We start from the raw sequence: 18,147 nt of genomic DNA, 5'->3' as shown, positions 1-18,147 counted from the left end.
ATATGTAAGACTATTATTGTTCATGTACAATAATATGATAAAGAATCTGTACATCCACCTAAATAAAAATCTGACCAGCCTCTCCCCCAACATTTCTGGTTGCTCTGCAGAGAGAAAGGCCCTGGGAAATGTGTGTGTCAAAAGGTTATGCAATCAGCCCACCACGCTGAGACGGCACAGACCTCTAGTGTGCTGTGGGGAGTGAGTGTGCGTTTGTGTGTGGGGGTATCTGAATGGATTTGGGTGAACGGGAGGGTGTTGGTGGGGGTTCAGAGTGGGCTAAAGCAGAGGGGAAACTCTCTGCGGGCTGCACCAAAGTTTTCAGTTTTTCAGATCTCCGCCCCTCCATGCATGTTATATAGTGAAACCTGAAGCGGCAGCAGGCCTTTATTTGGTGCTGCACTCTGTTCTTGCAACTGTCATTGCACAACATTATGAAGGGTGAGTACCTTTTGATTGTTGATTTAATTTCTGATGCCAGACCTGCAGATCACATGAGCAGATTTTTTTCCCTGGTTTCTTATGGATGATAAGTAAAATTGTTACTGTTTTTGAGGTAAATGAACAGGTTTATAGTTGGCCTGTAGATTTCTTTTTAAAATGATCTCCAGCACACTCATTTCTGCAATGAAAAGGAGAAAAAAATAGGTTTTATTATCCAGTTGTTTCATTCAGCAAGTTTTTATTCAGCACCATCTGTTTCTTGCTTATAGTCATGCTGTTCCATCCCATCAAATGGGACAAAAATTCTGTTTTTTTAAGTTAGGAACTGCTTGTACAGAATTAAATTCATCCTCAGCCTATAAATAATTTGCATCGCTTTCCTCAGATCAAGAAAAGGTTATTTATCAAAAAAAGTGTTGTGTGGGGCATTTTTACACAAAACAAGGGCATTGTTTTGTAATTTTTATAAACACTATCTTAGAAAAAAACATTGAGGATCATAAATCAAACTAATATACTAAATCACTGACAAAGTGAATGATTGACAGAGTATTCAACATCCCATGCTGGGCTTTTACTGTAAATAATTACTGTGGTTACACTGACGTCCCAACCTCGTGTAACTAATTCATGATAACCTACCTCCGGGGTACAGGTCATTATGAATACACAAGTCTGATCTGCACGTGTTTGGAAGAGGAGCCCAGACTATTGTCTTTGTTCATGAGTTGCCACAAAGACCCACAGAACTAGGAAATTGTAATTTCACATCTTCTGGCTTTTGTTCCTAAATTGATAAGACGAAGCACCATATTGATTCCTGACTGCTCTTTCAGATTGCTCTTTAGTGAATTTTCACTTTTACCCAGGTATCAGAGTGCATGCCCTACTTATGCAAGTAAGGGTCGTTCCCACCAGCTGGTATACAGTATATGTGGAGTAAAGACTATAATACAAAAAGGAAAAAAATGTAAATGAAATAAAATAAAATAAATAATAAAGTACCCAATAGTTTGAATAACGATCTAAATACATTCTTGATCTTGGGATACAAATGCCCACACAACAATCTCATCTCAAGTTATTAGCTTTTTTTTTTGGGCAACTTAACAGTAGCTGAGAATATTGTTTTGTTGATCTCCAAAGTGTGTGTGGTTGACGCACACATCCCAGAACAAAACTTAAACCAGGTGCTTGACTGAAGAAACAAAAATACAAAAGAAAGAAGAACGTCCACACACTGTAGACTCCTTTACAAATGCAGGTTTGACGGGATAACCAGGTGAGTGATGTTTCAATCAAACTACTCTTCTTCAGAGTCTGAAGAAGAGCAATAGAGGATGTTGCAGAAGAATGTTATCCCATGAAATCTGCATTTGTAAAGGGAGCTAAAATGGTTGTATCATGTCTTTCGTGACTCTGAGCTTAGCATGTATTACAAACTGGAGATGTGGGGTTTGAAAGATGACATTTAGGAGATAGTGGTGTTAGTGATCTGCTTCTGCTGCTTCGAATTTGGACCATTCTGTTTTTAAATTTGTCTGTTTTGAGTCCCCAAACTTTATAGAAGTGCCATGTAAATTGTTGTAGAACCACTGTAGTTACCCTTTAAAACAATTCCTCAAATGTCGAATAGCTCAGAATCTAGTCACATAAGGTCCATACTACTGATAATAACCTATTATTATCAGTAGCTCATCAAAATGAGCTATCGAGTACAAAATGGAGACCGCCATGCAGCAAGTCCGCCAATCATTCAGTCAGTGAATTGTTCAGTCAGTCCACCACTTTTCAGAGACTGGTGATGTTGGCACTGTTTCCTGGGATAAATCTTTATAGCCTTGATGAGGTAATTCCCAGTCTTGGCATATTTTCTCACACTGTACCTTCTGTACCGACTGTATTTCAGTCTGACTCTGCTATAAATAAGATTTATTAAAAGAACAGTATTTGAGGTGAGGTATTTGGCTTGTGTGTTGAGCTTCCCAGTGTCCACAAAGAAACAGTGAAAAAGTGAGTTAAACTGTGATCTGGCTGCATGGCCAGTTAGATTTCTCATTTGCCAGCAAAGAGCAGAGGGGCTCCTTTGCTTTTGTTGCACCAAGCCTTCATTCCCACCAAGTACCTCCTGCAAACAAGGGGCTCTATTTTTACCTCAGGCCACAATTTGGCCCAAGTGTACGAGATTTTGGCTCATGGAAGGGGTCCAACCTCCGACTTCATGCACACAGCACACACAAAGTCACACTTGTGCTCCACCTCTGCCCTTTGCCAGTAGTCACACATCCATAAAGGTGGCTTCACACAAGGCTTCTGGATAAATGGGATTTCCATGTCCTACATTGTTTTCAAAGCTAAATAGAACATCTTCATAGGCTCCGTGAGATCAGGCTGGTTTGTTTGTGTGAAAGACAGAGGATGTGACAGTTTAGTGTCCACATATATTATCGAAACTGAATTAGTTTGAGCTTATCTCTTGCATGATCATTTCTTTGAGCTTGGACTGCGGCAGTGACCGCAATGTGCTTCAGAGAGAGGAAACAGGGTAACAGAAAGGCTGGTGAGAGGCCTGTTAATGCAACCTGACAGGAGTGAGCACAGTCAGTGAGCTGTCTGTTTCCTCCACAGAGAGAATTTCTTTCAGCAGCATTGGCCCTGAAACAGGGTCTGGCTAGGGGCTTGACCAGCTTCTAACATGGTCACGTAACATCAAGCGATTACTGACCTCATCCAAGAGAGAAAAACTAGTGACATATAGTTTATCATAGCTCATGTAAATATGAGCAGGCATATTTGGCACATGGGAATTATCCTTAAAAACTTGCCAAGGTCCTGGAATTCCTTCTTGCCCCTCCAGGGCTTAAGTCTTCAAATGGACCACATTTAATAGGCAAGGCAAGTCAATATTTGTATGTAGCACATTTAATTACAACTGAACCTAATGTGCTTTACACTAAATTTGCATTAAGCATATGTGTGCTGGATTCTTTCTGCTTTTCAAATGGAGTTTAAACTTGAAATTTATGAATTTATTTAAACTGAACTTTTGAAAAACTGTTTAAAAGGAAAAAAAAATCAGAGGTAAGACATTTTTCCAAGATTCTCAGGATATATGAAATGATGGCTTTCCAGTGGCATGGCACCCTGTTATGACTAATGAATTGCTATGGTGCAGACAATATCTAGGCATTTTTTTTCTTTTTGTAACTATTGTTTGTTTGTTCTTTCCCCTTCAGGACGCACTGGTGACATGGAGAACCAGTCCAAGGTGGAACCCTACAGCCGGCCCCTGGACATTGTGCCCAGTACAGAGGAGAAGATGACAGACAGGGGTCAGTGGGGCAACAAGCTGGAGTTTATTCTGTCAGTGGCAGGAGAAATTATCGGCCTGGGGAATGTCTGGCGTTTCCCCTATCTTTGTTATAAGAATGGGGGAGGTGAGTGCAAGAATTATTTATCTCTGTTATGTTTTTTAAAAATGTTTTAAATTATCTTATTTTATCACCTCTTTGACTCTAAAGCTTGGGTTTTTTCATTTAGTCAAACATGTACAACATGAGGGTGTAGTGGCTGATTCTGTCCAGAAGCAGGTTTGTTTTAATTTGCACGGATTTGTTTTTTGTATATGTAGGTCTTTTTCACCACTTTTCCTTCCCTTTGAAATCAATGCTGGCTGCACTACCACACCTTGAAAAGTTGTTCATCCACAAAAACACAAGGGTTCACGGGGTTCAATATTGTCACCTTCTTGCAAAGCAGTTGTGTGAGAACTAGAATAACCTTCTGAGAGGAAAATATTTTGAAGTTCAATATCAATACAAAGGTTAATTTGTGATCTATTCCATGGAGATCCATTGTCCAATGTAGGTCACAGTTAACTCAAAATAAGCAAAGGGCTGTTCAGATTTTGGCTTTGTTTCATGCAGCCAGTTACTGTAACTAATGTCTTACACACAATATTTCAATGACCTCCTTTATTCTGTTTAAGGGTAAAAAAAATCAGCGCAAAGAATACAATTTTGTATTGTATGCCCTAGGAGGTTAGTTTGATTTGTTTGCCAAAAAGATGGATCAGATTTCTATAATAATGTTTTGCATAATGTATATTATGAGGAGAGTGCTATATGAAAATTGTGTTGCTTTTATTTATTTAATATAGAGAAAAAGAAAGGTTGAATTAACCATGGAAACTAAGACATGAAAAAAATACCAAAAAATGACAATCTGAATGAAATCTTTAGCACCTTAAGAACTTCGAGACATTTCCCCACCATGTACAAGTGTTTGAATGATTTTAAATTTGCTCCACTCTTTCAAGATGAATTTTGTATCTGCTCCTTTAATTTGTGTGCGTTTATATCAGGTGCATTCTTCATCCCATATCTCATCTTCCTGTTTGCTTGTGGGATCCCCGTCTTCTTCCTGGAGACGGCTCTGGGACAGTTCACCAATGAGGGTGGTATTACCTGCTGGAGGAAGGTCTGCCCTCTGTTTGAAGGTAATCTAAGTTTCCACAGGAAAGTTGGTGTAATGGTTGATTGTATTCAGATATATTTTACAGTACCACGACTGGACTAATATACTATACATGCTTTTTGTAACTGTGACATTAACACTCCTTAAATGTAATTTCATATGACATTATTAAAATGTTTCCTGTGAACTGTAAAGGCTTTCTGTGTGGGAGAGCTTTCACATAATCAAACATATTAATGATGTTTTTAATGTATATGTGATGATTTAGTGATCACAGTATGTGTGTGCTATTCTGAAACAATGAATTGCGTGTGCACTACACAGGAATACAAAGATTTATGAGGGCAAATCAGTCTAACAAATTAAAATATGTCTGTAAGAATAATGTGTGATGAGTGTGTGTGTGTGTGTGTGTGTGTGTGTGTGTGTGTGTGTGTGTGTGTGTGTGTGTGTGTGTGTGTGAGTGTGTGTGTGTGTGTGTGTGTGTGTGTGTGTGTGTGTGTGTGTGTGTGTGTGTGTGTGTGTGTGTGTGTGTGTGTGTGTGTGTGTGTGTGTGTGTGTGTGTACGTACGTGTATGCATGTTTGCCTATACTAATCAGTATACATGCCATGCAGATGTGGGAGGGTGGTAGATGTAGTTGTAATGGCTGGCAAGTAACCAACACTGGCTAATATTCTATCTATCCATCCAAAGCTTTTCCCCTTCAGCTGTTTTCAAATAAATCTGTAATCAACCATAATCATAACCCACATATGACATCTGGTGAAGAGTCAAGTCAGGCGTGCAATCTTGTGTTGGAACATGAGTTAAACCTAACGATGTTCATATTATAATTTACTCTGAATGTCATTCCCCTAACTGTAAAGGGAATTGAAGTTTAATCAGATCATGTTTTTTCCAAGGTGAAATTATGCCTCTTTTTTCTGTCACTGATTCAATATCATTTTCAGCAAGTAACTTGAGATTAACAACAATAATTGCTGACATGTGAAGCTATGAGTATGCTATTTCGAACATATGGTTTCTCAGTACAATCAAATACAACAATACATGCACTACCAATATAATGGCATTCAAGCTAGATGGAGGTGCTTTTGAGTCACAGTGGGAGCAGAAATTGCCTGCAAGACATATAGCGTAAAGTTCCTAGAGCTACATTAAAACATCTGAGGTAGTAAATCCAAAACATCCTATCCATGTCACATATCTTACTTGTGAGCATGTGTGCTCACAAGCTCCAATTGACTTCACATATGGAGCAGTGAAATAAATTGTGTAGAAAACATTTAGCTGACCACCTGTGTCAGATTGGGCGGTTAATCCTGCATTTGATAGGCTACTACTACACTAGGCCACTTTTTGTAGCATTTTGTCAGTTTCGACATCCCAAATGGACTTTTATTTCATTCTATTATAAAATGTTCATTATTCTGTGATTTTGAGCTCTGCTAACTACTTTAGGCTTCGATTGGGCTATTTTGATCACACTGGACAAGCTGTGGAGATCAGAGCCAAATGCTATGTGTTGATGAGTATTTCTAGTCAGTCACAGCCCCCACCCCAACTCTGTTTGTTTAAAAACAAACTTCACAGTTTCAGTTTTATCTGTTAAAGGCTATGAAATGATTTTATTTTATTTTTTTGCCAGAATAGCAGTACATTACCACTCAGTGCCATTAATTTGATGTTTTTTCTTGCAGGAGTTGGTTATGCTACCCAGGTAATTGTTGGTCTGCTGAACATCTACTACATTGTTGTGTTAGCGTGGGGAATCTTTTACCTGTCTAACTCATTTACCTGGGACCTGCCCTGGGCTTCCTGCAACAACACCTGGAACACAGGTAAGATACAGGATACTATTTGCATCGGCAAAAGATGTGCCACTGCCAGACACGTGTAGCGTATGTGTAACCATGTAATTATTCTCCTCTATCTTGACATGCTCATGGAGGTAAAATATAAAGTTGCTTAGAAGAAGACCAGTAGAATTCGGCAATAGGAAACTGATGGTAGAGCTTGGTGTTAGTGTTAACTCATGGACTGAGGCACTGTTTTAGATTTTATTTTTCTTTTGATATAGCTATCCTACATTTTGTTTATTTAAACTTTTATAGTTTCCCCATTCATCATTTAATTAATTTGGTAGTTTGATTTTATCTTGAACGAAGTGAGTGCCCCTCCACCAATTTTCTCCTCCGTCTTAGCGGTGGCATTGTTTCACTTGCCTGTGTGTAACTTGGAAACTTTGGAGAAAGCTTGGGTTTCTTCACGAGATTGAATGTCTTTTTGTCTTTCCTTCATTCAAGATTCTTGTATGGCATTTCAGAGGGGGAATAGCTCCATCAATCACCATGAGAACACCACCTCTCCTGTCATTGAGTTCTGGGAGTAAGTGCTCTTTTGTGTGGCTATGTCCTGAAATGGCCTCAAAGGTGCCAACAAGTTATATCTCGCAGACTTGATACAGCTTTTAATTTACTGGTTGCAAAGTTTTACAGCCTTTTGAGATGCTTACAGACCCATACCTTCTTACAAGCTCTTGAGTGCATACATAGACTGAATGTTGTAAATGATAAGACTGTATTATAAGACATTTGCAACGTTGATCTGTTGCCTCAGACGCAGAGTGCTGAGAATTTCCTCAGGCATTCATCACATTGGCTCTTTGAACTGGGACCTGGTTATCTGTCTAGCCATTGCCTGGGTCATCTGCTACTTCTGTATCTGGAAGGGTGTCAAGTCCACTGGCAAGGTGAATCCTTCCCTCCTCTCAAGACAGACACATTTTCATAGTCTACTGATGATTATCTGTAGCATTTCAGCATTCAAAGCTGATTTGTTTTGGTTTTCCTCAATCAGCAGTTAAGAATAATAACTTGGCATTGCCAGTTAGCAATGTTGGCTACGTTTGTTGAAAGAATTGACACTGACACCTGAACCTCAGACTTCATCAACTAAAAAATACAAAATGCGCAACACTAACAGTAAAAACCAACAAGATTGTCTTTTCTTTCTGCAGAAGGTTTTTTTTAATAACGCAACAGTCAAATCTGAGCCTAAAGGAAGGAATTGTCACAAGCATAGTCGGCACAAATGGCTGATGAGAAATTCTGCTTCCCTGTAGGTGGTGTACTTCACAGCCACCTTCCCTTATGCTATGCTAGTGGTTCTGTTGATCAGAGGGGTCACCCTGCCGGGAGCCTCCAGGGGAATCCACTTTTACCTCTACCCTGACCTGGGACGGCTGTCTGACCCACAGGTAGGTTAGAAAAACACCATGATGTCAAAGGGTTATGGTCTGCCATTTCGAAGTGGACCATCGCCATCTTCTATTTATCGATTGGATTGTGCCAATTGGGACATTTTTAAAGATGCCTGAAGTGACCTAGATGAATGGCTTGAGAATGTTAATACTTATATGACCACCTGTGAAGAAAATTCATCATAAATTGTGTACAGTGTTCCCTAACAACAAATCTTGGATAACAAAATTTGTCAAATCTGTTTTGAAACAAGAAAAATATATCTTTTTATAAGCAGGGTGCCACCCAAAGAGCAGAGGCAGCCAAAAATGTGAAAAATTAAGTAAGGAAAGCTAAGCTGAAATACAAAGACAAAATAGAGAAGGAACTTGGCATGGGTAACTCTCCTGTTTTGCATGGCAGGTGATCAAGTCAATAATGGGGATGGAGAGGAAAGGGAAGAAAGCTGCTTATCTGTTTTATTTGATCTGCTGGGATCCATTTACCTGAAAGTTTTGTTACGCTAGTTTTCTGTATAGCCACTAAGAAAAGCTATACTGTCGACAAAGTACGTCCTTCCAATATGAGTGATTCTGATCTATGGAAGGGCACAAATCTTGTCTCTGATGTCAAACACTGTAAGCATCCATGCATCCATCTCTATACCTTTTTCTGTATGTATAATGTCACACTACTACCAGCTTTTGCATTATACATAAACATAAGCTATTTGAAAAAAAAGAAGCAATGGTGCCATCGATATTTCTTGAGTACAGTGAGCTCCTGAATAAAGAGAGTTAATTGGGGATGGTGGTAGTAGTAGTGGTTGTGGTAACAGGGATTTCACAGTTACTTCTCTCCTTACTGGTAGATTGCATCCAGCATGAAAATCAAAAAGAGAAGGTCTCTTCAATCCCTCTCAGGGCTCTGGGGATGAATACAAGCCCTGTGTGTTGCCAGCCAAAACAAGCTAGGCTGGTGGAGTTGGTGCCTTGGGAACACCTGCCTTTGTGTGATGTTGTGTCCAGAGCTCATGTTGTTCATTGGACCCCGAGTCAATCAGACTTTCAGTGCTGCCTGCCAGCTATCTAAAACATGCCCTAGTGCTCTGGGAGCACTTCACCAGAACTGCAAGAATAAAGAAAAAACGAATTAGAATTTTGAAGTGCGAGTGGGTGTTTTAAATGAGGGTGGAAAAGTGCTGCACTTTGTGCCTTTGAGAGACTGGGATGGATAACAGGCTTTGCTGCACTGATGATGGTGGGTTGAGAGGGAGAAATTTGGGGTAATGTTTGGTTTTGTGTCAAAAAAGATGAGAAAGTGTGAGTGGAGTTAGCTTTTTCATTATGAAGGTATCTTGGGAAATTGTGTGAAAATCAAACTCACAATAGACATCAATGTGTTGAAAAAGCTTCACAACAAACTTTTCCAAAAGTCCTCAGTACCTGATACAGTAAAAATGTTATCTTCAACTTTGAGATGTGTTGAGATGTTCTTTGTCATTACATATTCAATAATGAAAACACGATTCATTTTTTTTTTTAACGAACAGCAGAGCAGGTCCTTTGTAACATGTATGGGGTTAATATCTATTTCCAAACAGTGAGTCACAAGTCCTCTATTTAGAAATGTTCTCACCCCAGCAGAGTGAACGGCGCCCTGGAAGTGTTAGTGATACATAATTTTGCATTAATAGTATTCAGTTGTAAGCATGCAGACTAGTATTTAACAGTATTATCTGAACTCTATAACTTAATTGTTCTGTTTGTGTATGTATGTGATAGCTCAGCAGGTTTGGTGAAAGAGAAGCTGCTGGTTTTAATCAAGTCTGTACCAATAATTATACCATTTCTTTCAAAAATAATTGCACATCCAACTTGTACTTCCAAGACAGTTACATTTATTAATTAAAGCTGCGAGAAGCGTTGGGCGAGACCTCGCGCCCCTGCGCACGTCGGGCCGCGGCAAAACGGAAAGGTTTCCGTCAGGTGCATTTAGACGAATTCAGACCAGGGCATTTATCGGACACTGCAATAAGTAGATATACATTACACACACACACACACACACACACACACACACACACACACACACACACACACACACACACACACACACACACACACACACACACACACACACACACACTCACACACTCTCACACACACACACACACATACAATCACACACACATATACATACACACACTCACACACATACAAACACACACACTCACACATATACACACACACTCACACACACACACACACACACACACACAAACACATACAGACTCATACATGCACGCGCGCACACAAACACTCACACTCTCACTCTCTCTCTGCCTCTGTCTGCCTGTTTAGACATTTAGACTGAGCAACTGAAATGAACCTCCAACACTTTGATGAGTCAAACGGGAGAGGAACTTATTTCCAGTGAAACCTGTAGATATGTTTGTAGTTCATGCTCATGTAATTCGTGTTTGATCTAGACTTTGACAGCAGTGTCAGTGAATTAGTTGACAGACTGCACAGATATCTAAAATCATAATAATACAGTCAATAAACTTGAACTAGAAACAGAAAACTGAGGCACCTTTTCCTTATCAGGTATCACGTTTTCTCCACTGGGTGGCACACCAAGACCACAAATGAACCTGGCTGACTGTAGCGCACAAATGAGCCAGCTGCAACCACACACAGTCGTTGCCATGGTAGTTAACGACTGCAGAGCATGACAACAGAGCATGCACAGACAGCAGGCAGAGTCCGGATTGAATGGGAGAGGAACAGGTTGCACATGTGTGTCCGCAGATCAAAAAGTATAAAACATAGCCAGACCAAATTACACACATCTATAGATGAGACTTGTGGCTACATTCTGACATTTGAATGAAGTCTATAGCTGAAAGTATGCAGGAATAATATATATATTTTGAAAAAGCCTGAAAATCGTTGAAAATCATCATACATTTAAGGGCAAACTGTGCACTTCCTGTTGGATTTAGGTCAGTGGTGTCGGCATGTGATTTGTAGGTCTTGATAAGACAAACAATTGAGTTTTTGTTTGATCTTTCTACGACATTCCTATCAGGCGTAGTGGCCGTTTTACTGTTTCTAGGTGGCGCTAGAGAGCCCATTTTGTCACTTTTGGGGTTAATTTTGCCATTTTACCAAATTTATGGCCAGACCTGATGTGCATGGTGAATTTGGTCTGTCCTGGAGCATGTTTAGGTGGTCAAATTTAGGGTAAAAGTGGCATGAGACTCTGCTCCCATTCATTGTCTATGGGAGCGTTTTGGCGAGGGTTTTTGGGCACTTGACCTTTGAGGGCTTCTAAAATCCAAACCGGAAGAGTAATGAAAAAGTTTTTCAGAACTTTTGTGCAGCAGGGTGTGCTAAGTCAGCTATTTAAGTTTGAAGCCGCCACGATGAACGCCCTCGGACAAGATAACGTTTGTAGGAGGCCAAGAATCGTCAAAAAAATTCCACATGTAACAGCAAATTGTGCACTTCCTGTTGGATTTAGGTCAGGGGTGTCAGCGCGTGATTTGTAGGTCTTGATAAGACGAAAGTTTGATCTTTCTACTACATTCCTATCAGGCGTAGTGGCCGTTTTAGTGTTTCTAGGTGGTGCTAGAGAGTTTGATGTTGCTTGTTTTTCCATTTTATCGAATTTTTCACCAGACCTAATATGCGTCCCAAATTTTGTGAGGTTTTTGAGCAGGTTTAGGGGTCAAATTAAGGCTCAAAGAGGTGGTAGAATAAAAAAAATAAAAAAACGACACAAATACAATAGGGTCCTTGCCTCCAGGCAAGGGCAGGACTCCTCTGGAGTCCTCGCCCTCTTGCCTTTCGGCTCGGCCCCTAAATATATTTTCAGCATGGAAAAATATGTGAATGCTCACACAAGGAACATAAGGTCCACATATGTAGCTTAATCTTGAGCTTTCAACCTCATCTCATAGTCTTCCTCAGCAGATAGAAGTAACTTTTCACTTTGGACTTTACCTCAAAGTCAACATGGCCTGAGGACAGTCCAGAAACAAAAAATGCTATTTTAAGTTATATCTACAGTATGTTTAAATTATAGTTATTTTCACCCTTTAAATGTATTTTCTTCCTTTAACTATAGTGTTTCTTTTTTGTCCCAAGGTGTGGATGGATGCTGGAACTCAGATTTTCTTCTCCTATGCCATTTGTCTTGGCTGTCTCACTGCTCTGGGAAGTTACAACAAATACAACAACAACTGCTACAGGTAAGGACGGAAATGATAATGCTGTTGGCATTACAACCAAGTGCACACTATACCCCCTCTAATAAAATCTTTAGACAATGTTGTGTTCATTCAGATGAAACTCATAATAGTTCTGTTACCCTCTCTGTCATTTCTAGGGATTGCCTGTCCCTCTGTTTTCTGAACAGTGGCACTAGTTTTATCGCAGGCTTCGCCATTTTCTCCATTCTGGGCTTCATGTCCTACGAGCAGAACATACCTATTTCAGAAGTGGCTGAATCTGGTTAGTAGTTGTTTAACTGCGTATAAAACTGCAAGTTTTTCTACAGCTTCTAAATGGCCTCTATACTTAACTTTCAAAAAACTTAATTTGCCTGAAATTTAATAATAATTCTTTAAACATTGTACTGGTTATAGTAAACCATTTAAACTATTTTGAGAATTTAAAAATCTTAAGTCAGTGTGGGGGTCACTGAAATGTTGAACGAACATAATATTTATAGCAGGATGTCAACTTTATAAATACCAAAAATGTGATCAGAGTGAATATTCCAATGACCAAGATACTTGAATCAGAAAAGCCATGTGAACTCTGTCTAACCTGTCTAACCCAGGTCCAGGTTTGGCTTTCATAGCGTACCCTCGTGCTGTGTCCATGATGCCTTTCTCCCCTCTATGGGCCTGCTGTTTCTTCATTATGATTGTCTTTTTGGGACTGGACAGTCAAGTGAGACCAACATATGCACCACACACACACACACACACACACACATACACACACACACACACACACACACACACACACACACACACACACACACACACACACACACACACACACACAGTAGTAATGCAGTTATGAATCCATATAGGCTCAAATTTGTCTTGTTTGGTACTTTTTTGATGGATCAGCAATCTACACAGCCATCTACCATGCACAAAGAAACATACACACTTGTGTATATCTCATATGTCTGGTTTGTCCTTTGATTAGTTTGTGTGTGTGGAGAGCCTGGTGACAGCCATGGTGGATATGTATCCCTCCACCTTTCGCCGTAAAAACCGCAGGGAGTTCTTCATCTTGGGAGTGGCTGTGGTCTCCTTTCTCTTGGGACTCATAATGCTAACAGAGGTTAGTAATGTAATGATATCACATTTTAAACTGTAGAGCTGTTACAGCCTCTTGTTAGATTTCAATTCACATACAATGCAGATTCTGATTCATGTCTGGCAAGTTTATTTTATGGTTTGCACTGAATATTCTCTTTTCAACAAAATGTTTACTGTGTAACACTTTGCAGATTCGTTTCAAACACAAAACTAATCAGTGACCAGCAGATATTCTTAGTCATACCTATAGTTTGACACTGTACAGGTTCTCTTTTGCTTGTTAGGGTTGTAAACCGATGTCTATCCCCACAGGGAGGCATGTATGTGTTCCAGCTTTTTGACTACTATGCGGCCAGTGGGATGTGTCTGCTTTTTGTGGCTGTTTTTGAGACTGTTTGCATCGCTTGGATTTATGGTGAGTGTTTTAGCAAGGCTGTTGGGGAATGCACGAAGGGGGTATTTACAAGACAAAGGCTTTATTCTCACACGGCACTATTCATCCCATTCACTGCCTCTCGCCAATTCATAAAAATGTAGGGGTCTTTTGTGTTTGACTCACAGATTGGAAGGCATAATGCTGAGTTGTGGGGGTTGTTATTTTAAGGAAAACTTTACCAATTTTAAAGTTGATTCCTATAGTTTTATTGTGTGGAGAATTAGGCATGACATTGCATTTTCCACTGTCTTCCCTGTATTAAAATATCCCTCTTATCAGCTGCAAAAGTCCGCTAAGTGACGCAAAACCATCTACAAGACTTTGGAGATCTGCCTTAGACAGAGATCATATTACTAAATACTAATATCAGCATATTTGGAAGAAAACTAGGAGGTTGACCACTGGAGCTGTATCACAGCCGCAGCCTGATACACAAACTTCAGCTGCTGTCTTTGGTAAACCTGACATTGTTTTCTGACAGAATATTCTATGGGACTTTGCCAACTTTAAATATAGAACCGCACATCAGTGAATGTGTGTTCTATTTCCCTCTGGGGACAATAAATGGCTATCTATCTATCTACCTTTAACTTTTGCCACTGCGTTCAGCTTGAGCATTTAGATCCCAGTTTCTCGTCGGAACACTAAGAGAAATAGTGTTTGCTTGCAGTTTTTCATCCCTTTGCCCAAGATTGTTTCTGAAACCAGTCTGAAATGAAGACGGCACAATGATGTTTTTTGACTTCCAATGGCAGCTCTGACAGCATTCTGGCATGTGTGTAGCTCGCCGTAAGTTTGCAATGATCCGTATAATTAACTCCAGCACCCCCTTTGTTTTATGATCCTCACTCAATGAAGAAAAATGTTTTGTGAACGAAAATGAACCTCAGTAAAGAGGTACAATACTGCTCACTGACTTTGTCTCTGCTAACCAGTTTGGCTGGGAAACCCACCTTCCTTCTTTAAACACACCATTAGCAACAGATTGGTTGGGACCATGATCTGTTTTTTTTTGTTTTTTGTTTTGATTCCCCCTTAAGATCAATATGGGGAAGACTTTCCATGTGTTTTCTCTAGTCATAGGCCACCAACTTCAGAAATAATTGCACATTTCTGCTACATAAGTGACAGCATTTTAAGAATTCATCATATTCACAGCGGTAGAGTTTCCCTTTAAATTTAAGGTTATTTAAGGGTCAAATAAAAAAATTAAAAAAACTATTAGAAAATTAACTGACTAAAAAAATATAAACAAATTGAACCAGATAATTTAGGTTCCCAACAGTAAGTCATGTCATTCATAAAGTGTATTAATGTGATATATGCAAACCTCGAATTTGGACACAGATGATTATTAAGATATATAAAGTCTCCACTGCCTTTCCTTCATCTCTCCCTAAATACAGGCGCTGACCGTTTCTATGACAACATAGAGGATATGATTGGCTATCGCCCCAGCCCTGTCATCAAGTACTGCTGGAAGTTTTTCACCCCTGCAACATGTTTTGTGGGTTTCACATTTTCAATATACATATTTTTTTACACCACTTACTTTAAATTGTAGCACCCTCTGGTGGCCATAATTGCAAATACATTACAATTTGTCAATGACCACAAATGGTCAAATGAAGACCTTTATTTCTATATTTTAAAATAAGATAATGGTTAAGGTAAAGGTTAAAATGGAGGATTACAATCAACAATTTATTTAATATTACAAATAATATTTTAGTATAGTCACTACTCAACAAAATAAAGCCATTAAGTTTCGCTCTCTGTCTCTTTTGTCAGGGAACCTTTGCCTTTGCCTTGATCAAGTACTCACCTCTGAAGTACAACAATGAATATGTCTATCCCTGGTGGGGCAATGGAATAGGCTGGATCCTGGCCTTGTCCTCCATGCTGTGTATTCCTTGCTGGGCAGCAATGAAACTGTACTACACACCTGGAACACTGAGAGAGGTACAGTATGTTGCACCTAAAACTTGACATACTTGGGGCAGGCACAAATAAAGGCAAAAATGGTAAAAAAAATAAAAACTAAATTATCAAAAAAGTGTCTCTGATGTGAAATGATCCTTTAGATAATGTTACTGACTAATGTCTTAATTAGTTTACTACTAGTGTCAGTTCCAATGAACATTGATTAATCAAACATAATATCACTGAAATATTCTATGTTTTAAAATATCTTATCCATTCTTCAATTACAGCGTCTTGCTCTCCTTACTGCTCCTTCCACTGAGTTACCGAAGACCAAACAAGAGCAGGAGAAGCTGCTGGCCATCTTCGCCGCAGACGGTGACAGCCTCCAACAGAAAGCACCTCCAACTAAGGAAGGCTACTTCCCTGTTGATGAAAAGGAGTCTCATTGCTAGACACCAGAGGGTTGGATTCAGATCCATGTAGGGGTCAAAGGTCACTCCTCAGCTTTGACACTGTCTGGCCCCATCCTAACTCTATAATACCTCACCAGAGAAGGTGGTGAAACAGGCACGGACATTAAGAGACACCTGACCTGTAACTACTGATCTGTTGCTGGAGCTTTCTCATTTGTAGAGTGCCTTCAACATTACAGTATGATGGCAAAACCATTCTTACTTCAAGATTCACATCCTTTTTAGGACAGCTGATTACTATCTCTTTTGCCAGTGGCAGAGTCACATGTACAAATGAAAGAATGTGGCCATTGTTGTCATGCAGTGGCTAAGAATTTACATTTGATCATGTCTGCTTTCTAAGGAAGCATTTTTTTTCTCTGTTATGGACATCTCTAATGTTCAGTTAGTCCGACATGACATTCCAGTTACTTTATTGATTCTAATAGTTGTCTGCTATGAATGGAGTGCAGAAGGAGTGCATGAATAATAATATCTTGCTTGAATAAAACCAATCTGTGTTTAAGTTTAATGCACTTCCATAATCTACAGTATGCAGAGCACTTTATATATTAATTCGATCAATCCAATCGTGCTGACAGCTCTGTGTTTACTGTAAAGTGGAGAATTATCATCCCAGGATGTGAACATTTTTAATAAAACAAATTATTTAAAAGCATATTAATAACAAATAAATTGCTTGAAATTATGTAAAAATTGGGATTTTAAATGTACATTTAGCTGAACTGACCACAACTCAACTCAATTAAGCTTTTACGTTTTTTTTTCAGATGAATGCTAGTATGTTCATTAATTCAGTGTATGTTTTTTTATTTCCTTTGCTTTGCAGTTGCATGAATATTTTACATACTTTTGTCAGAGTTCTGATCGTTGACATGAATTAATTTAGTGCCAGTTTTGCCGTATCTCTAATGCATTGAATCTTATGAAGTTAAAATGTAAAGTGCCTAAAGGAGACAGTTGTACCACTTAGATAGTATGGGCAGGGCAATGGTTGAAGGATTTCATTCCAAAACGATCATCTCACTCGTCATCTTTGCTGCTGCTGTATTATAATGAACATAGGCCTGTGTTTCTTTAGATGTTGGACTTAATAAATGATCACTGCTAAAATGATTTTTTTTTTATGACTGAATAAAAATACCTTCAAGTGAAACCTTAATTTCTATTGAAATGTGTTTTTATATTTTGTGGGCTTTACAATTCATTTTTCTGTACACAAATTATCATTTTAAGACAAAGTGAAAATACAAGTTTTGGATTGTGCCCATTTGATTATCAGATCACGGCACGGCACCCATATAATGCATAAACATTTGAATATAAAGCAAATATCTCATTTGCTAGTGGATGCAATGCCAAATCAAATTGTGCATCATACATTACATTTTCAATGAAAAAATACATTTTTCCTGTATATTAAAAGGTTAATTAAAAGGTGGCATGCAATGCTTAGCAACATACAGCAGGAAGGTTCTTGGTTTGAACCTACTAGCCAAATGGGGCCTTTCTGTGTGGAGTTTGCATGTTTGCCTCTTGCCTGGATGCATTTCCGACTTTATATGTATAAATATAGAGGTCCATATATGAAAACTTTTGAATATATTTAGGGTTCCACCTACCGCCAATGATAAGTAGTAGTCTGAGCTCAGTAGAATTTGCAACAGTTAAGACATACTTGATCCAGTTATGTGAAAACATTATCACTCCAGCTTTAATATAGATTTGTAGTGCAATTTCACAGAAGTGAAAATTAAATGTATAATTATTGAAATAATAAGGTGAGTCTCACATACCAATT

The 18,147-nt window shown here is 39.0% G+C and overlaps 1 protein-coding gene across 2 annotated transcripts; it reads left to right on the top strand.

Moving 5' to 3' along the window:
• The first annotated feature begins 270 nt into the window (after positions 1-270).
• On the top strand, positions 271-17,496 carry slc6a13 (solute carrier family 6 member 13). 2 transcript variants are annotated; one of them, XM_062420061.1, is made up of 15 exons: positions 271-441; positions 3,681-3,881; positions 4,808-4,942; positions 6,623-6,763; positions 7,229-7,310; positions 7,542-7,674; positions 8,047-8,181; positions 12,319-12,422; positions 12,560-12,684; positions 13,016-13,128; positions 13,396-13,533; positions 13,824-13,926; positions 15,354-15,454; positions 15,739-15,909; positions 16,161-17,496. In XM_062420061.1, exons 1-15 carry the CDS (start codon positions 435-437, stop codon positions 16,323-16,325), a joined length of 1,854 nt encoding a protein of 617 aa, XP_062276045.1. In that variant the 5' UTR covers positions 271-434; the 3' UTR covers positions 16,326-17,496. The 2 variants fall into 2 exon arrangements, with proteins under 2 accessions (XP_062276045.1, XP_062276046.1); XM_062420062.1 differs by lacking the exon at positions 271-441 and adding an exon at positions 533-556.
• The last annotated feature ends 651 nt before the right edge of the window (positions 17,497-18,147 follow it).

The sequence above is a fragment of the Scomber scombrus genome, chromosome 6, assembly GCF_963691925.1.
Source record: "Scomber scombrus chromosome 6, fScoSco1.1, whole genome shotgun sequence".
Lineage (NCBI taxonomy): Eukaryota > Metazoa > Chordata > Actinopteri > Scombriformes > Scombridae > Scomber > Scomber scombrus.
The sequence above is the reverse complement of the archived record's forward strand: the minus strand, read 5'-3'. Positions and strand labels throughout refer to the sequence as shown.

Coding starts and splice junctions, on each gene's coding strand:
- slc6a13 (XM_062420061.1), top strand. Junction 3,882..4,807: donor TTGTTATAAGAATGGGGGAG/GTGAGTGCAAGA, acceptor CGTTTATATCAG/GTGCATTCTTCATCCCATAT. Junction 7,311..7,541: donor CCTGTCATTGAGTTCTGGGA/GTAAGTGCTCTT, acceptor CTGTTGCCTCAG/ACGCAGAGTGCTGAGAATTT.